Source organism: Aethalodelphis obliquidens, unplaced genomic scaffold (assembly GCF_003676395.1).
Source record: "Aethalodelphis obliquidens isolate GAN/ISIS:26980383/991018 unplaced genomic scaffold, ASM367639v1 scaffold15, whole genome shotgun sequence".
Taxonomy (NCBI): domain Eukaryota; kingdom Metazoa; phylum Chordata; class Mammalia; order Artiodactyla; family Delphinidae; genus Aethalodelphis; species Aethalodelphis obliquidens.
Window position 1 is genome coordinate 14,376,508 of NW_020837959.1, and position 21,095 is coordinate 14,397,602.

Here is a 21,095-nt window from a genome sequence, read left to right on the forward strand (position 1 = left end):
AAATTATCACTTTCCACTTAGTATCTGTAAGATGCACAAGGAAACAACTAATAGTACAAAGACAGCAATTTTACTGGGCAGCCAATCACTGATAATTCTGAGGGGACGAGAGAGCAGTCATCCCCTCTCTGCTGTGAGAGAGGGACCAGACAAACAGTAAGGATGGACCCCAACTCACCCAGGGGTGCTAACCAGTGGACAAATGGTTGTTCTGATAGTAGTAAAATTGAGGGTAGTGTCCTCAAAAGAAGCAATAAGGGGTCCCTAAAACATCCAGGGACTGGCTGAATAGGTTATTCTGCCCACTGATTCGTGCTCATAATAGTGCCAGTGCTGGGGTTTTATACACTAGTATCACCCCCTCTGCACGTGAAATCCACTGCTCTCAAGTTTGAGAGATGAGCCCCCCATTCCTGGAGGAGTAGAGGAGAGCTGACCATGGAACTGCTACTACAGAGGTAGAGGTTCTGCATTTTAATTTAATATCTTACTTGGAGCAGAAATTCATTTGATGAGTCAGGAAGTTTACCAAGGGCCTGTTGGAACAGACGGTGGTTAAGGATGGAGGTGCTCAGGCACAGAGGCAAACAAGCCGAGGAGTGAAGCATCGAACCACCACCAAGTCTGAAAAATCCTCACTAATCTCCAGTCCACCCCTAACCATGCTAGGAGCTGCGGGTTGAATGGCGCCCCCCCTCCAAAATGAAGATACGTTCAAGCTATAAACATGACACCTGTAAAGGACCTTATTTGGAAACAGGGTCTTTGCAGATGTAATCAAGTTAAGATGAGGTCATATTGAGTAGGGTGGCCCTAAATCCAATATGACTGATGTCCTTCTGAGAAGAGCAGAGACTCAGACAGACACGGGGACAATGGCCACGTGACATCAGAGGCAGAGACTACAGTCCTGCAGCTGTAAGCCAAGGAACCCCAAGGAAGGCCGGTGAAGCCCAGAGGCTGGAAGGGCGGATTCTCCCCTAGAGCCTTCAGGGAGCGCACGGCCCTGCCAGCACCTTGATTTGGGACTTGCAGCCTCCAGAGCAGTGAGAAGATACATTTCTGTTGCTTTACGCTGCCCAGTTTGCAGTACTTTGTTATGGCAGCTCCTGAAACTGACACACTAGCCTGAGCCCACACCTCTGTCTTCTCAACTGTACTGAGACTTCTAACAGTTTTGCTGTCGCCCCTCCAGTGAACATCAGAGGAATCTTTTTTTTTTTTTTTTCTGTACGCGGGCCTCTCACTGCTGTGGCCTCTCCCGTTGCGGAGCACAGGCTCCGGACGCGCAGGTCAGCGGCCATAGCTCACGGGCCCAGCCGCTCGGCGGCATGTGGGATCTTCCCGGTCCGGGGCACGAACCCGTGTCCCCTGCATCGGCAGGCGGACTCTCCACCACTGCGCCACCAGGGAAGCCCCAGAGGAATCTTTTAAATCTCACGTCAGACCACATCACTCCCCTGCTCTGGACCGTCCAGTGGCTTCCATCCCACTTCCTGGCCCGCCGCCCACTGCTCAGAGACCAGCGCCCTCCACGGCTCCCTGCACCCTCTCCTCAGACACCCTGGCCTTCCTGCCATTCCTCCAACCTGCCAGCTCAGCTCCTTCCTTAGGACCCCCCTCCCCCAGGTGCCTGGATGGCCCGCACCTTCATGTCCCTCAGGCCCGAGAGGCACCAGCTCCCCAGAGAGTCAGGATATCAGCCCCACCCCCTCTCTCTTTCATCACATCTGTCCCCATAAGAACAGAAGCCCCACGAAGGCAGGGCCTTGTCCTACCGCCGCACAGGCTCTCACGGGTGTGGGGCAGTGAGACCAGCAACTGGCTACAGCAGCAGCGTGGGCGTCTCTGACTGGGGTGCTCACCTCCCTTCGGGTGTTAATGGAAGGTACTCTTCAGGCAAAGCAAGCATGACAATCACATGGATACAAACAGGTCTTAGTATCTCTAATTTCCAAATACTAATACTCTTTGACTTAAGTTGTGGAAAGGGGACACAAACAGTTCTAAATAAAATAGCATCGTTACCCTTAATAAATTTCACTAGAACAGTGATAATTCAGTAACTCTGCAGCAGCACTTTCACATACGTTAGGGTGTATGTGGCCTAGGGTGTAACAGTGACATTTCTACAGGTCTTCGGATTCATCCTCAAAGGCACGAATACCAGCTCTGAGAAGAAGGGGGCATAAAACTGAGGGAGAAGAGGCCGTTTACCATGAACTCAAGGAGAGTGGCCTGCTGGGAGGTGTGGCCTTCCACACACCTGAGTGCTAGCAAGTTCCACAGGCTTCTAGAAGCCACTTACATCTTTCAATACCAGAATCTGACTTGCAGCTTTTAGGTACTGCGACTGATGAGTCCCTAGTATTGCGATCTTCTGATACAAGGCTTGACAAACACACCGACAAATGTAAAAGGTACAGCGTGCAAAAGCACGTTAGTGGGGTGCTCCAAGCTGAAAACCTGTATTTGGAAACATAATGAGACAAAGACAACACAGCAGTCAAAGATGTGTAGTTTAAATACCAGTATAAACAATACAAACTGAAATATAAGCCAATGATTCTGACTAGGCCTCAAATTCATTCAGCAGCAAACTTGAATCTAGCTCTGCTAAAAAATTCTAAAAAGCCATCCAGTGAAAGAGGCACCGACAGCTAAGGTTTTTTTCTTTCAAAGACTCAGCTTAACAATTACTTACATGTTTCATAATGAAAAACAATTGAGCAATACTGAGATTCCAAAACTTGACTGAACCAAAACACTATTTTATCACCTTGTGGGAATGGGAGAAGACGGATTTGTGTCATATAAAAATGGGTACATTTTTCTTAGTTTTCTGATTATTTGTGACATATGATATACATATTAACAACAAAAAAATGAACAGATTCTTGGTAACCTTTGCCAGAACGCATTTTCTAGACACTTCTTCCCAGATAATATTAGATAGAAAATGAATGCTAGCGTGGCCTCCGTCAGTCTCTACGACATTCCCAGTCCCGTCCAGGAAGCAAATCCTTTTTCATTAGGACTGAACACCTTCCAAATAGGAAGATGAAAGAACAGAATCCAGACGGCACAAATCACAGTGGAAATTATCCAACAGCTCAAAGACATAGCAATTCTCTATAGCCAAGACCCCTGTGTGGTCAGGCCCCCCGAGATGGCTGTTCTCTTGCTCTCTGTACATCCCCTGCTTGCTCAGTGCCTGCTTCACCTACACCCCAATCACACGACTGACCTTCCTACACACTTGCCCCAGGCCCCAGCTAATGACTGTTCTAGCTTTGGATCAGGACGCTCCACTATGCTTACCAGAGGGGCAGTGAGGGGTGTGCTCCTTCCCTGGTTCCCATGGTAACCGACGAGCCAGCCGGAGGTCAATTCCCCTGTAACTGGTCATCTTCCCTCTCCCCCGCCTCCCCGCCAGGAAGCCAGACTGCTGCCATGTCCACCACACACGGTGGGGTGTCCCTCCAGGACCTTGCTTCAGACATGGAAGCTCGCCGTGGCCACTGAACCATCCGTGTCTCCGTCGCTGACTCTGGGCTCTTTCTTAGGTCTAAGCTGGGCAAACACAGGCCTTGCAGGCTGCGGGGTGCGGCCCAACAAACACCCTCGGTATCCAACCTTACGTGTGTGTTTACAGTAACCCCCCAGACTGCTCCACGTTTTAAATGCAGACCCCTAGGGACTCAGCCCCAGGCTCATCCCACAAGGGCCGACGACCCCTCCAGGGAAGCGAGTAGCTGGGTCCGGGGCCCCGGTGACCACAGGCAGGGCTCCAGGCGTGTACTCTGGGTGCCCGAGCCCCTCGCAGAGCAAACCTCAGGGACCTGGGCCACAGCTCAGCCTGCTGAGTGAGCCAGGTGCAGAGTCTGGAGGCAGCAGACTGCAGCTCAGTCCCTCTCACGAGCCTGACAGCGTCGGACAAGCTACTACACCTCAGTGTCTTCATCTCAAAACAAGGCCAATGACAACTCACCCACATGTTCTGAGAAATCAAACCACCAATCCGCTCAGTACACGTCAGCCCCGCCTGCACTGCTCCTAACCCACGAGCGGTCATGTGCTCTGGACTCAGGACAGAAAAGTCCTAAGGGGACACGCTGGACACTGGGTCTGCGATCAGAAGCGAGAGCTCAGGACGTAGACACATACACCATCGCTCCATTATGTCGAAATGGACTTATTTTTACCTTTTGACATGTCTTAGTTCAGATTTTGTACCTAAGTGTCTTAACTGAGTAAACCCGTCTTCAGTCTTAGTACTAAAGCTTTTCATGGAACTGTTTCTCCTTAATTCAAAATTACCCGCCGACAGTCCCTGAAGGTGGATGTTAATCAAATCTAATGGGCTGCCATGTCCAAGACAGAGCTACCCAAGTTTCAGAATGTTTTCTTCCTAACATTCCATCACAGATAAGGTAATATAAATAATTACAATGAAGTGATTAGTTGATGACTTTAAATTTTTCCTAAATAATGCGTTTTATCCAGATCTCTAGGAAATACTCTATTTTTCTAGTTTTTAGAATTAAGATTTCCAAGTCATGCCATAAAAATGATTGATTCAGCAACCAGTTGTTTAACTGCTATTCCTATATAAGGGCTGTGTTGATCCTATAATCCTATATATAATCCTATATAAGGGCTGTGTTAAGAGGGGACACACCCCATAGTAGAGGGGATACAAATGAGAAAGACAGAGTCCCACCTTCATTCCTTCAATCAGCAGAGGTGTGTTGAGGTGCCAGGCGCTTGACCTACATCCACAGGTGAAGGAAGCAGACGCTACTCCGCACCGTGAACAGAGGGACACACTGAACAAGTACAGAAAATGCACTGTCGGGCCGTGATGTGTGCTCTGAAGGAAAGCAAGGGGGGCTGCTGTCTTAGATGGGGGTGACACGGGAGCCTATCTGGGGAAACGTCCCTAGAAGAAGGCACAGCAGGTCCAAGGGTCCTGGGACAGAACATGCCCTGCTAAGGCGTCTTCATGCATTCACAGCTTATAGCGGGGTGGGGAGGACTGATGAATGGTCAAGTGCAACCCACCGAGGGCTGTGGGAAGACAGAAGGGCACAGGCTCCCCCTGAAGGAACAGGAGGGAAAGGCAGGGGCTCTGGCACAGAGGGAGCACTATCTACAGACAGACAGGTGTGAGAAAGGGCCCGTCACAAAGCCGGCACGGCTGGAAGGCCGAGTGGGTGTGAGGGCCAGCTGGAAAGGCTGATGGGGGCAGATGGCAAAGGAGCTCGTTCTCCGTCTGAGGACCTGGATCTGCAGCCTGAACATGAGGGGGGTCTGTGAGGGGCTGGAGCAGAGAGGGTGAACTGCGTGGACAGCAGCGTGGGCATCTGACCAGGACAGGCCCGAAGAGCTGGTGACGCAGGAGCCGGGGGTGTCTGCCGACGTGGGGCTCTCTGAACCAAAACGGGGTCCACAGCTGGACACAGGTGAGACTGCATCAGTTCACCTAAGGCTCTAACCTTCTGTAGGTGAGAGAATCCACTTAAGGTTTACAACGTAGAGTTGGAAAACTCACAATGGCTATAGATTCATGACTGAAGGAAACTGTCAACAGCAAGCAGAAGTGCACTTCGTTCACTTTTAATACAAAACACTCCCCATTACTAAGCTTCGACACGACCACCATCCTTCACAGCACACTGTTCCATCCAATTTTCTAACTCGAGAACATCCTCCAGGTGCTGCCGAGTGACTTCCTGAACTGCCTTCCTGCTCCCTGCCCTAAGTTTTCCCAGAGAATGTGGTTCTGATTAGCAAACAACAGTCTGAACAAGGCTGCTTCTATCAAGTGTACATCCAAGGTCATTACATCCAAAAGGTTGGAAAGGACTCTATAAACACCTCCTGCGCTGGAAAAAGAACTTGGGAGAGGCTCTGTATAAGCACACAGATCCGTGGCAATCAGAACACGTCCTCTCTCCTCCCTGTGACATGAATGCAGTGGCCAGCGGAAACCATTCTTGGAGTGATGGAGAACTTGGGCAGACACACACAGGACTGAGCGACAGACATCTGTGAATGCAGGGCAGGGCGCTGGGAACAGGGAGGCTGAGCTACTCAAGACCCAGGAGGGTGGCAGTGGGGAACCTGTGTCACAGCACTAGTGCCTGTCACTGGACCCGTGACGAGACACAGACACTTCTCTAAGGGAAAATTCATCAAGTGACGATCGGGAGAGGGTGGGAAAGGCAGTCAGTCCAGAGAGCTGGAGGCCATGCCACGTGCCGGCTGCCCTGCTCTCGAGTGCTGAAAGATTCGATGCTACCGTGCACTTTGTGTGGGTTAAGATATACGTAACGTGGAATTTACCATTTTAACCGTTTTTAAGCGCACACCTCAGTGGCACTAAGTACACTCACGCTGCCGTGCAGCCATCGCTGCGATCCATCTGCAGAGCTCTTTCATCACCTTAACACTAAGCACAGGTACATACTGACTCTGGTGGAACCTGCCCCCGACCCCTGCTTAGGGGACGTGGAATCCCAGCTCCTCGTATCCAGAGCTCAGGGCTGCCTCCCCCGTCTCGCTCTCACACTGCTGCTCTGCTCAAGTCTCTCTACTTTGCTATTCTAGACCTGCTGTAAATCAATCGTGTCTCCCCAAAGTCACCTGTTGACACCGTAGCTGCCAGTACCTTAGAATTTGGTGTCAGGGCCTTTACAGAGGTAATTGTTATTCTTAATTAGGGTGGGGCTAATCCAATCTGACTGGTGTCCTTAGAAGAGACTGAGACGTAAGGACAGAGACACAGGGGTGCATGTGAAGAGAGGAAAGACCAGAGGAAAAGACAGGACACAGTGAGGAGGGTGCCAACAGAAGTCCACACCTTGATCTTGGACTTCTAGCTTCCAGAACTGTGAGAACACTGATTTCTATTGTTTAAGCTCCCCGCCCCCGCATCTGTGACAGCCTGCTATAGACAAGGCTGTGTCCTCAAATGTCATACACATTAAACCTAATCCCCACTGTGAAGGTACTGGAGATGGGGCAGCTGGGAGGTGAACAGGTCATGAGTGTAGAGCCTTCATGAATGGGATTAGTGCCCTCATAAAAGGGACCCACACAGCTCCCTCACCCCTTCCACCACATGAACACACAGGAATCGGGCCCTCACCAGACACCAGATCTGCCAGCACCCTGCCCTCGGGCTTCCCCAGCCTCCAGAACTGTGAGACAAATTTCTGTTATTTATAAACCACCCAGTCTATGGTCTCCTGTGAGAGCAGCCTGGACAGACAGAGCCCTAGCAAACTAACAGAGGGACTGACAGCGAGAATTTCCAAATAGCTTCTCTTTGCTGTAGGACCTGCATTCTCCAGGCGAGGACATGCCTGCTGTCCTTCTCACAGCCTTGCTTCTTCCTACCTCTACACCTGTGCTTCTACTATTCCTTTAGCAAAAGGAACTGAATCCTATTCTCAGCCTCCACAAACCCTTCCAGCCTGCAGGCCCACAGGGCACTTCCCGCTAAGGCCAGTGCACAGGGAGCTTTCCAACTTCACCTGAAAGCCTACAGCTGCCCACTTCTACTTCCACTTAGCATCTACCATCCTATATCCAAACCCTCTAAACCGCGACTCTGCTGACCTTTCCCAGGCATCTGTCTTAACAAGCTCCATAGAGACAGATTCCTTAGAGGCAGAAATGAGAGCTGAACGTCTCGGTCTCCCTTATTCTGCCCCGTGTGGGTCCTTCCCCTCTCCTGGCTCACTGTTCTCCTCTGTAAACTGAGAGGTTTTGAACAATAGCCTCTGTAAGGGCATGGACCTCAGTGCACACAGTAGGACTTTAATAAGTGCAGCTGGAAGGGCTCGTTGGCTTTAACAAGGTGAACAGCAAGGTAACTAACCGTGGGGTAGATGTGGGTGGCGTTTCAGAAAAAGCAAATTCACGAGGCTTTCGAAGAGGCCAGTCTAGACTCCACAGAGGCCTCAGTCAGCGTGTGTTAGGACACATGATACACAGAAAAGCATCAGAGCTGTTCTGCTTCTGGGGTTCCGTGGCCAAACAAGAGCCACTGACAACAAATTCCAGAAACTCCAAGTGAAAGTCAGGATTTCGGCCAGACTCTAGATACCTAGTTACAAATTCAAGTTAACCGTGCACTGTGGGTCTAAGTATTAATTCTAATAAGCACACATGAAGCAATATTAAATGACTGAAGCCATACTTAGATGTGGAATAACTCATTCTTAAATTCTAGACCGTATTAAGTATTTCCAAACAGACAGAATAATAAGCGTAAACCAACAAGGCCTTTCCATGGAAGCCCTATGTCAGTACTGGAAACTTCACTTCTGACATGCCTTCAACAAATGATGGAGGAAAAGGACCGGCAGCCAAGTACCAGGTTACCAAGTCCTATTCTCCAATTTAAAATCCATACATCATCTTTCTTACTGCTGGGGTCTGGATCCATCGACAGTGTCTGGTTATTAACTGCAAGTAGCAGGGGGAAATCTGCCATCTGTTCCTCAGCTCCCTTAAGCACAGACTCCCTGACTCCACACACTGCAAGCTCCTTCTGCATTTTCCTGTCTTGACCCCATCCTCATGCAAAAGTTCTCTAGGACGGATCTGCTGTGGAGGGAAGGGAGGGGGGACAGGGACACCAGGGCAGAATGAGCCGAGTCTCCTGAAGCACAAACGCCCTCCTGAGCTCTCTTCCCTGATCTCTGCGGGGTTCCTGGAAAGCAGAAATGATAGAAAACAGGAGCAAACTCACAGCTCGAACAGGTGCCTGCTCACTTCTGCATCTACTGCACTGAGCGGATCGTCCAGGAGGTAGACGTCTGCATCCTGATACACGGCTCTAGGAAACGTAGAGAGATGTCAGGAGAAGGACGCTTCAAGCTCCCTGTGTCCCATCTTTGAATCAAGATGGTGTCCAACAAGTCATTATTCATTCCAAGAGCCCATGGAAAAGGGCCAAGACCCTGCTTCACACAGGGCCCACCCGGTGAGCGAGGTCTGCGTGCTCGCTTCCACTAGGAGCCATGGAGGAGGGAGGGGCAGGAAGGCAACTGAAACGCCATTTACCTGGCGAGGTTGACCCGGGCTTTCTGGCCTCCACTCAGCGTGGTTCCCCGGTCTCCTATCGCGGTTAGGTCTCCATCCTCCAAAAGCTGTAAATCCTACATGGAGACAGAAAAGGGGAAAAAGAGAAAGATTTCAAATGTGTTCTCCTCCTGCCATCCTAACCTTTTTTAGCATTAGTTCTTCATACAAGTATTTGATCAAAAGCAATGGGTACATTTCATAGTGACTAAACCGTAACTTTAAACATTTTAAAACACATCTCTCGGGGTTCTTCGTGTGTTTACATTCTGTAGTTTTTCACAGCATTTATGCATTAGGTCATTTTAACAGATACTTATTGAGGATCGACTATATGCCAGGCACTGTTCCGGGCACAGTGAATTCAGCCATGAGGAAACATAGTCCCTAGAGACGCTTTCCACGGTGGGAGATGGAAAATTAACATGAGTGCAAGTACTAAGGACTAGAAGAAAAAAGAAGCCTACTTAGGGGGATAGGGAGTAAAGGAGGGAAAGTGAGTCACTACTGGGGTCGAGAAGGGCCCTGTTCAGACGGGGTTGGAGCAGATGTTCTGGAGGGTGAAGAGTCTTACACTGACCTGGAGAGGGTGCTCCGCACAGAGCAGTGAGCGAGTACAAAGGCTATGGGGCAGACGGCCAAGGTGTCCCGGGCCAAGCAAGGAGGCCCGGAGAGCAGAAGCAGAGTGAGAATGAGGAGAACGAGGGCAGAGTCAGGGCAGGAGGAGCCCTGGTGTCAGCCCAGTAAAAGGGGGAGGGGAATGGGGGGCCTGACACAGTCTGAGACTTTTAAGGAATCACTTCTGCCTCTTTGTGGAGAACAGACAGTAAGGGGGGAGGGTGAGAGAGGACACCAGTTAGGAGGCCACGGCAGTAACCTAGGTGAGAGATGACGGTGGCCAGGACCAGAGTGGGAGAAGTGAGGACGGAGAGACAGCATCACACACTCCACACACACTGGGAAGGTGGAGTCTATAAGGCCTGCGATGGGACAGGTGTAGGAGGTAAGAGAAGAGGACTGTGTTGTGTGGGGCATGAGGAAGGGGAAGAACAGGGTCTCCATTTACTGGGTTGGGGAAGATGGTGGACGCAGGTTTAGGAGACTTCGCTTGTGGACAATGAGATGACCTCTTGGTGATGTCACAGTGCAGCTGGATATGCAAGTGGGAAGGTCTGTGCTAGAGGCCCAAGTGTGAGGGCTGGTGTCCCAGGCTGGTGAAGGCACAGGACTTTTTTTTAATCAAGGAATAAGTGTGTCTTAAACTGGACATCTTGCTGATCTCGGCCTCAGCTTCCCACTTTCAGAGAAGGGATAACACCTGACCTCTGTCTTCACAGTGATACTTAAGACATACTGACAGAGTGACAGACAAGGTCTATACAAGAAATGGGAGAAGAGCAGCTGGGCAGGAAAGACAAAGCGAAGCAAATAGTGTGCTCGAGGGACACCAAGCAGATCAGCTGGAACAAGTAGGTGCCTGTCCGTGGAAGCAAGAAAAACTCAAGTTTAAGAAGGATGTGAAGATTTGACTTGAGGATCTGGGAATCTATCAAAAGTTCTATTTGAATATTATTTAAGAAGTAAGTAGACCAATCAGAGTACCTGGGAAAAAAAGAAAAGATGACAAGAATATCCCCCAAATGACAAGATTACAACCAGATTTAAGTTACACAGTGTTATATTAGAAACCTTTACTTAGATTGCCTATAATTATCACTGGACACAACGTGGCACAGACAAGCAGAGTTTGTGGGGAGTTTGTCATCTACTAAACCCCTCAGGCATCAACCTAGGATACACAGCACTATCTTTCTGCAGATGAAGCCCTCATTTCTTTGTCTCTACTTCAGCAAATTTGGGGAGAAAGCAAGTGGCACACTGGGGCCTCCATGATAAACAAGTTGTTTGATCTCCCTAAGTCTCATTTCCCTCTTCTACAGAATGTGCTGCAGAAACAAGAGTCAGTAAACTCAAGGATGCTGTGAGAATCAAAAGAAGAGTCTTGGGCTTCCCTGGTGGCGCAGTGGTTGAGAATCTGCCTGCTAGTGCAGGGGACACAGGTTTGAGCCCTGGTCTGGGAGGATCCCACATGCCGCGGAGCAACCGGGCCCGTGAGCCACAAGTACTGAGCCTGTGCGTCTTGAGCCTGTGTTCCCCAGCAAGAGAGGCCGCGACAGTGAGAGGCCCGCGCACCGCAATGAAGAGTGGCCCCCGCTTGCCAAAACTAGAGAAAGCCCTCGCACAGAAACGAAGACCCAACACCGCAAAAATAAATAAATTAATTTTTTAAAAAAAAGAAATGTATTTCCTCAAGTCCATTCTCTACATCTTTATTCCTGTCCTGGACTTGAGGACACGGAGAGGGGGAAGGGTAAGGTGGGATGAAGTGAGAGAGTGGCATGGACTAATATATACCACCAAATGTAAAATAGATAGCTAGTGGGAAGCAGCTGCATAGCACAGGGAGATCAGCTCAGTGCTTTGTGACCACCTAGAGGGGTGGGATAGGGAGGGTGGGAGGGAGACGCAAGAGGAAGGAGATATGGGGATATATGTATTATGTATAGCTGATTCACTTTGTTATACAGCAGAAACTAACACAACATTGTAAAGCAATTATACTCCAATAAAGATGTTTAAAAAAAAAAAAAGAAGTGTATGAACACCGTCTGTAAGTGGAAAAAGGACATGAATTGATTGTAACTTGCTACTGGTGACTTATCCCTATTTTCTCATCAAACCAACAGTGGGACCCCATTCACAGTGTGAATCACAACAGGGAAATCACATGACCCTAAGAAGAAGAGAAATACCATCTCCATCATAACCCTCCCTGACAGCCAGAAAGACACACAGGCACACACAGGTCCCCTGTACCCTCACTGGGTTGCATCAAATGAAAGGGAGCAATTGCTCTGTCGTGAAAATTCATCATTATTTTACATTATTTCTTTGTTAGGCTCAGAAGTTTATACCATCTCTTGCTTTTGGTTTTCACGAAAAACAATGAGCCATTTTAAGATAGGTTTCCAGCCTTAAACACACGCACACGTGCGCACACACAGTTGCTTAGCCTCCGTTTCACTGTTGACAGTCCTTGCAAACTGTTCCACTTAGATTTTATGCCTTGATTTTATGTCATTTTGGTTTCCTTCTCAAAATTGCACCTAGCTATAGCACAGCAATCTTCACCACATTCTAGAAGAGGCACTTAAATCTACTCTTTCATTTAGCACAGTTAGGCCATATGAAACAGGCTCTCTGAGTCTGGTAGTAGGACTTCAAGTGTGTTATTTACTCTGCAAATTATTTATGGACCAGCCCCAAATGGGAAAACCATTTCAAAGGATTTGAAGTAAAATCCAAGTCAGGCTAATTTCCCAGCCACCATTTTCCAATTAGGTTAAAGGGAAAAGCCTGAGTTGAGCATATATTATAGTTCCTCCCACTGGAGGAATTGTTACCTTTCAGTTAAATTTCACCAATTTGCACTGAAAAGCAGTACATAGACTAGAGAAACACAAGGAAATGGCGACGCTCGTTTGACGCCACCCGTCCTGAAGCACATCGAGGGCCCTTCAGCGATGGTGGAGACTTACAGTAGAAACATCACGGAGCAGAGACTGTGTGAGCAGAGACAGATGTGAGGTCCTGGCAGAGGAGGGCTGGGTTCCAGAGTCAAACAGCAGGAGGCCTCTGCCTTTCTTCACAGTTTTTCTTCCATTTGGAATTGGCCCTCCTCGCACAGCCTGTCAATATCCTGCCCATCTTTCCAGGCTCAGCCCAAACACACTCTTCCATGAAACCATCCTGGAGTCGTCTCTTTTCCTGCTGGGTTCCTAAGGCTTTGCTTACATCTTTCATGAAGGACCTTCTCTCAGCTCCTGGAGTGGGGAAGCTCTGTGCACCAAGCACTGTTCTGAAACCTGATACAGATTATCTCTAATCCTCACAACAAGCTGCACAGTAAGTACTGGCCCCATTTCACAGATGAGGAAACTGAGACTAAGTGAGGTTACATCGTTGGTCTGAGGACTGTCAGCTTTTAAACAGAAGAGCTGGAATCTGAACCAAGCTCACGGCAGTTCATAGCCTTCTGCTCTTTCACATCATGCTATCCAAGTGGTGACTGAAAAGTATATTTGAAATGAAGGCAATACTGAAATAATTCAAGACTTGAAGGCCCCTATACCTAGATGAGGAAGTATCAATAAACTTATTATTTTATGACTGTCAAGGCAATGTGAAAATGTCCAAGTTGGCAGGAATGTGGTAAATATGAAATAAAAGGACAAGCTTGTGGGCACCCAAGAGGGGTTTGTAAACTCAAGCGATCTATGTGAGAAAATATTAAACTAGACTTTATCACTGTGATACCTTTAAATATGTATCGCCTGAAAGTTTTTAAGAGCCTTCAAGTGGCTGAAGATAATATGCAGACAAATGTGACATACTATATTACCTGTGTTATGGTAACAGAATATTTTTATTGTCGGTTTATATAATGTACTATGTGCAGAGCACCTATATAAATATCAACTCAAAAATGGAAGTTAAATACTCAGATACCTTCCTTCTTACATGTCACATTTTATGGATGTGATTCTGCCAAAAACTAGCTGAGCTTATAATTAATAGCTAATTTATTTTCAAAATCACTCTAACATTTATAGAATGCTTGTTACATCCCTAGCAATCAGGTGCTTTAAAATCATTACTGCATTTCATCCTCAAAACAACCTCATGAGGTTGACAGTATTATTATCGCCACTTTACAGATGAAGAAACAGGCTTGTAAGGTTCAGACAATCAACCGAAATCACACACCTGGTCAACAGAGACCCTGAGACCCAATCCCTGAGCCTTCTGACTCCTGGGCCTTGGAGTTGATGTCATCAGCCTGAATCGATGTTGCCAAATGTGATTACATCTTATCTCTCTATTTTGTTACAGAAAAGTTTTCAGCTCAATGAACTTTAATGTTTACTTCAACTAGATATAGTATAATGCATTTATATTATTATTAACATATGTAATTACGTTAACTAGACCTAGTATAATACATCTGTGTTGTTATTAACATATGTAATACAAGAAATGTTGCAGGATTTGTGGGAAGTGGGAGGTAAGGAGATCTGTAAGGAGAAACCTTTATTATATTTATATGCACCTACAGCACATATGTATGGATGTAGAGAAAAGGGCTATAAGAGTAACAATAGCTACCATTTACTAGAAACCTGGCATATTTGCATTTTATAGGCACTGCCCGTAGCCTTTACAGTAATCCCACACCTCCCCCATTTAATAAGAGAGGAAACAGACATATACCTGGAGTTACCACCCAAGACTGTTTCTCTCCAAAGGCCAAGGCTTTTCTACTACCTGTGCAGTCTCTGTATCTACAGGCCAAAATAATTCCAGAATGCCACTATTATCTGTGACTGTCTTAGGCCCATCCACTGACACAGGGATTCCAGAAGGAGATAAGCAGAGGATCTCATTACTCATTAAGTGGTTCCCAGGTGTCGTAAAGACCTTGCTGACCCCTTGCTAATCAGAGTCATAGACGACATTTCAGAGCAGCAGCGAAACCTCTTGGAAACCCTCTGACCCAAGGCCCTCATTTTGCTGCAGAAACGTCAGAGGCCCAGGCAGGAAGCAGGACGTGTCCAAAGTGACAGCAGGCAAGTGACGAAGCCGGGGCCAGGACTCCGCTCTCCGCTCCTTCTCCGCCCTGGGCCTCCCTTCCTGCCAAGGAGGGAATGGGCACGAGGGGCCCAAGTCTATGTCCCGACCACGCAGCACAACAGGAGAGCAGTCCGTGCTTATAAACCTCACATCACGTACAGAAGAATCGCTGTGCAGCCCAATCCCACAGGGGCCCTTCCCACCAGAGTCTGTGCCGCAGGGACACCCGAGGGTGGGTGAAGCCCCAGGACACGGCCCGAGTTACTGGTCCCATCACCCCACGGGGCTGGGGCAAAGCCTTAGCCGCCGGCGAAAACGCTGAACGGCAGCCCCTATCTCAACACCTGCTTTTCTCCAGAGATGCTCAAATGCTGGGGGGAAAGACAGGGCTGAGCGTCACCGAAAGGCAAGGTCGTGAAAGAAACACCCACACACTGGCCTAGGTCTCTAGAGTATGATCTGGGAATCGGGAGCTGGACGTGATTAAAGGTAAAGAGGAAATGTCTGAGATCTGCTTATTCCACATTCAACCTTAGCTTCATCCATCACGTGCTGTTTAAAAAGCTCCTTCTTTTAAATTTCTTCATTTGAGAGGCAGCATGACACTGTGGAAAAGCATGGAGTCTAGAGTCATGCAGGGACAGACTGAACGTGAGGTGCAAATGTTGGGGGCAGCTGTTTCATCTCTCCAAGCCTCAGTTTTACCAACTATAGAATGAGGGTGGTGACATCGAGGACACTCACAAAACATTAATAACCCATATACTCTTTATGTGCGCGCATGAGCGTCTGTGAGCGACAGAAAAATGATTTGCACGTGGACTCTGAATAAATGAGAGCTACCGTTCTCACTGTTACACATGTGCTTTCCCCCTTCTTTTCTTCCACAATATATATACCACTTAACAAAAACCTAGCTCATTACTGCTAACTTGATGTCATTTCCGCAAACGCACAATCTCCCATTAACAGTAACCTGGGAGAAAGAAATAGAAGCCCATTAAACGAGCAAGCAATTCTGTTCTGTCCACATCAACTGATGCAATCTATGATGTTCAAGCCATTGTCCAAGCAGAATTACTCTTTCCTCACAAGGCGGGTTTGGAGCCCTCAACACCTCGCCCTTGAAAGCCTGTCCCAGCCTTTTCCTCGCAGCATAAAAGGGCAGTCAGACGTCCAGAATGCACTGAACAGACCCCGGGGGAGCCCTTTAATGCTATTATTCACTGATTTTTATCATCCAAGAGAGTAACATCGTATTTATCAGTATTTACATTTTTCTTTCTTTTTGCCAAATTACATTCTATCAGATAAGTTCAGTTTTCATCATTCATTCACTAAGTTCATTTAAATCCCAACAGAGTTAAATGTTTTCAGGTGCCATTTTCTGTGAAACTCAATGCCATTTGTGAAAACAACCTTTCCCCCAGTGAAACAATGCAATAATAAGAAGAAATTTTAAAGCGTTCCGCTTTCCTTAAATAATAAAACACAAGTCAAAAATGGAGAGAGAAACCTACAGACTGAAAGGGAAGGAGGAGGCATCAACAAAGCGCAGAGGGCAGACCTTATGTGGAGCCTGATTCAAACCACCAGCGAATGAGATTTCTCAGTGAGATGATTAACAACATGTAAACACGGACTCGAAGGTTGACGATATTCAGGAATTTTGGTTACTTTTCAGGTGTAATAACGTGGCGACTTTTTTCCAGAGGCTTTCCTATCTTTTAGAGAAAACTAGTGAAATGTTTACAGATGAACTAATCTGAGGCCTAGGACCTGCTTCAGAATAATCTGGGGTGGGAGTGGGGCCGGCAGTGGGCAGGGGTAGGGATACAGCAAGACTGGCCACGAGCCGATCCTGGCTGAAGCTGGGGGTGGGTTCATGAGTATTCATTACACTGCGCTCTCTAGTTTTTACAAATTTTTGTAATTGCCCATTAAAAAGAGAAGTTAAAAGTGAATAAAACTTCACAAAGTGAAACAACTCCCTCCCCCAAAAAAGACATTCTATGATTGTTGGTATCACATCAGGATTCAAATAGTGACACACGTGTGTGCATATTCACTCAGAAGACGAAAGTATTAAACAACATGAAAAGGTCTTTCAAAATTTGAAAGAAACTTTTAACAAACCTTGTAGTTTAAACCAACGCTCTCATTATTTGAAATTCGAATATATGCAACTCAAAAGTCATGACTCACTTTTTTCAAAGCACAAGCCTTTATTACTTTTTCATATCGTTCTTTTTCATATTTCTTCCCAAATAGAATATTACTCCTCAGAGTTTCTGAAAACACCCAGGGCTGCTGAGAAACATACGCGATCCTCCCGTGCACGCTGACCAGCCCCTGGCTCGGGGGCAGCTCCCCCAGCACAGCACTCAACAGTGACGACTGAAACAGATGGCAACACACACGCGTGAACAGGCAGCACTCGGGACGGACACGCCCCGCAGAACAACTGTCCCCACCCTGGGCGCTTGATAAACGATAGAACCCTTTCCTTTAGAATAACGAAAAAATAAGATTCTAAACCCTTTCATTCAGAATCTTATTCTGAAGGAATAGGATTAGGTACAGTATTCTAAACCCTTTCGTTTATAATAGGATTAAGGCAGTCAGGACAAAAAAAAAAAGGAAGAATAACACCATTGGTCAAGGTAAACTAATGGCTGATAAGGATTATTAATAAAGTGCTCTATTCAGCAAAGACTAATTAAGAATGTTTAACATTCTTAAGTAGCAGAGCAGCCCAGCAGAACGTGTATTTCATGTATCTGATGTATAATGCAGCTGTTCTTGCATCCAGGTATCCTTTACTTGACAAATACTTGCTCTTAAAAGCAAGTGTGTGAAGTGTGTGAAGAATATATCCAAAATTATTAAAAGAACTCTGAAGTGAGTTGTGTCCAAAGAGCAAAAGTCCGTCATAAAGGAAGTCATCCCCCTCTTGTGTACACATCCCCCTCTTGTGTACACATCCCACGTTTAGGTTCCTGTATTTTGTTGTTTCAGACCAAGCGCACGTGCACATGTCCTTCAAATCTTTAACAACACACAGGGGTGGCGCGTCTGTGTCCACAGCATCACAGCGCTCACCACACTGGGCTGAAATGATCTGCCTGCGTGTCTGTCTCGCCCCAGAACCTGGCTGCCTCTGGAGGGCAGAGGCGTCTGCGGCTTGCTCACGTCTGTATCTTTAGCTCCAGCACATGGCTGCACACTCACTACACGTGCACTGACGGGACCACGTCAAGTCACATGAGGAAATGCTCAGAGCTTCCCGGAAGAGCCATTACAACCTCCAGACCTCCTGGAGGGCCCACTGTGACAGAAAGAAGTACCCACGGTCTCATTCTGTCCTGAACAGCTGTCCCATAAACCATTTCCTTCACTGAGACGTCCAAAGTCCCGACAAGCAGTTCCCAACTGTGTAACAGGAAGCACCAGGAAGGAAAACACAACGTGCTTACTAGCTCATTAAAATAATGTACTTAATAGAATATTCAGTATGAGGTTTTTAATCATTTGTAAGGTTTCATTATGACCCTTGGTTTTAACTGTCTATTTCATTAATCTCCACAAGGTGGCAGCATAAGTGCATACATGCCTGGCCCTTTACTAATAAATAATTTGAAATCTCCACTAATCGCTCCATTTTCATTTGATAAAGAATGAATCTCAGTAACGCTCAGCACGCAAAGGGTCACTTTGTAGGATAAAGTCACTCTTGGTAAATTAACTCTTACAAATAACGGTCAAAGCTCTAATTTCACGAGAGCTCTAATTGAACACCAACAGCAACAAAAAATGGGGAATAAAGAAATTAATTATGGGGACTTCCCTGGTGGCGTAGTTGTTAAGAATCTGCCTGCCAATGCAGGGGACCCAACACAGCCAAATATAAATTAATAAATTAATTTTAAAAATCTATTAAAAAATTAATGATGACATCATGGGTCAGAGTGATAAAGCCTCATATTTATACATGTTTCATGCATTACCTGTCCTGGCTAAACAGGGGCAATAAAGTACTTCTACTGTAAGAAAAACAAAAAACATGAAGACACCTGCGACAGCACACAGTCCAACGCGAGGGAGAAGGACAAAGTACTCATCGTGCCAATCACAGGTAGTATTCCTGAGAGACGTAAGAGTGTATGCATGTGTTAAGAAAACTGTCAGTAACTGCTAATGTTTAAAAAGAAAAAAAGAGTGGTTACACTTGATTAGTAAAATGCCCAAAAGATCGAAAGGCAGAGTCTGCATCATCTTCAAAATGAAAAATTTTGCTGGAAAGAACTAAACTAATTATAAAACATTCACATACTAAAAAAAAATGACAATTATTTTTCATCACCAAAAAAACTAGCCCCAGATTTTATAGGTATTACAAATCTATCAATAAGAGGCTAGATTTTAATACATGAGAAACATTTTTTAAGCTTCTCCATTCCTTTCTTCCTGTCTGACACCTATTAGGGTTCCCATTTTACTACCTTTCACTCAGTTACGACAACAAAACAACGAGCCACATACAAACAACAGCTTCGCGTTGCAGCCCTTCACAGTCTGTCAGGGCCAGACACTGAGTTCCCTCCCTGTTCAGGCTTCAGGATCGGGCACTGCTCCGCCGTGACCAGAAGGGGGCAGCACTCGACAGCGCAGGGGTACCGGGGACTGTCTCCTGATTATACAGGCTCTGGGGGCACTGACTCAACAAGGACGGTCTGAGGGATGATCATCTGATCATCAGCTGAGCCCCACTCTGTAACAGAGACCGTTTGAAATCCCTGCCCGGTGGAGATTTGGAGGCTCTCACAGGACCATTTATTTTAAAGCTTCAAGACTGAGACCAAGTCCCATCATTTCATGAATGAGACCTGGGTCCCCGAAAACCTCCCCCACCTGCCCACCTGGCTGTATAGCGGAGCAGGTTACAGAGCTCATGTCTATCTCCTGCCTCCCAACCCAGCATGGCCTTCATTCAGAAGCAGCTTCTCCCCAAAACCTCCAACGTCTGTGCCCCTCCCACTCCGAGGGCTCTCTCACCCATGACCTAAGTCGACAGGTCCTAATTACTAACGACCCCAGCGTGGAGCAGAATCCTTCCATAGGCAAGGCCAGGACAACAGAATAGGGTGTTCTGTAGCATAATGCAAGTTGCACAGAAGTCTGAGAACATGTTACTAAGTTCTTGAAAGAAGAACAAAGGAGCTCATTTTAAAATGCTACATAGTTTGGTACAAAAGAAATTTGGTAATGGGTCATTCAAAGTACGTGTTAGCATTCACAGAGTCGCCTTTATAATGGAACTTTAATGGTGCTTTCCATAAATGTGCATTATGATGAGAAATACCACGCTGGAGGAAAATCCATGTGCACAGAGGACCATGAAACCAGGGGGAAGGGGGCACGTTTCGGTCGTCGGTAAAGGGGCTGCACAGGGTGTGCAATACTGACAACTTCTTGAGAGCAGACCCTGTGTTTTCTCTTTGCCTGCACATCATAAATAAACCAAGTGTTGGAAAATCACCAGTTCTCCCTGTCAGCTTGCCACACAGTGCAACCCTCCAACTGGGAATCACGGGTGCTCACTATGTCCTCCTGCTGTCGCCTCCCCGTCCCTGGCTGCCACCAAAGTAGCCAGAACCATCTAGAAGCTTAGGATGGGGAGCCTCCACCCTGCCCGACAGTAAAGATCTGTATGAAGATAGACGGCTTCACTCCATATGTAATAAGATGATCTGAGAATTCAAGGCAAAAAACGTACACTGATTCCCCAAAGCCTCTGGTCTGTAACAACTGTTTATGTACCTGTTAGTTAACCCATTCCATACTGCAGCATTTTGTCTGTCCAATCCTATAAAGTCTAACATTACAAACGTATGTACTTGAAGTTCAAAATGTGCTAATACTTTGAAAGCTCTCCTGAAAATGAGATAGAGAGCAACATGTCAAACGTCTTAGGCTGATTTTATACTTAATCTCCAGTAGTTGCAAACCTATTCCTGATTTTGAGAATTTTTATAACATACTTCCAGTAAATGAGCAAATCACACTTTACAACATGAGTAAAGTCTGAAAATTCTCTGAAAAATCTATGTCTTCAGTTGTCTGTTAGCAGTCAAGATCTTAGAATGAAGAATTTGTTACCTCATCCCAAAAGGTAGTGAAATCTTGCACGTCCACTACGGTTTTACCATCTGATGGCAGCTGAGGGTTGCACTGGGATACCTCATCAAGTAACGGAAAAGTCTACAGAAAAGGAAAAACAGGTTGTTTAAACTGCAGGAACAAAACGC

The 21,095-nt window shown here is 46.8% G+C and overlaps 1 protein-coding gene across 1 annotated transcript in view; it reads right to left on the bottom strand.

The window, feature by feature from the left end:
- The window catches only part of LOC113625296 (multidrug resistance-associated protein 4-like), a 167,319-nt gene that overhangs the window by 106,305 nt on the left and 39,919 nt on the right, over window positions 1-21,095 (bottom strand). The window contains 6 exon segments of the mRNA XM_027115725.1: window positions 2,309-2,438; window positions 2,440-2,466; window positions 8,765-8,851; window positions 9,079-9,173; window positions 16,993-17,184; window positions 20,947-21,048. Coding sequence (XP_026971526.1) covers window positions 2,309-2,438; window positions 2,440-2,466; window positions 8,765-8,851; window positions 9,079-9,173; window positions 16,993-17,184; window positions 20,947-21,048 — 633 coding nt within the window.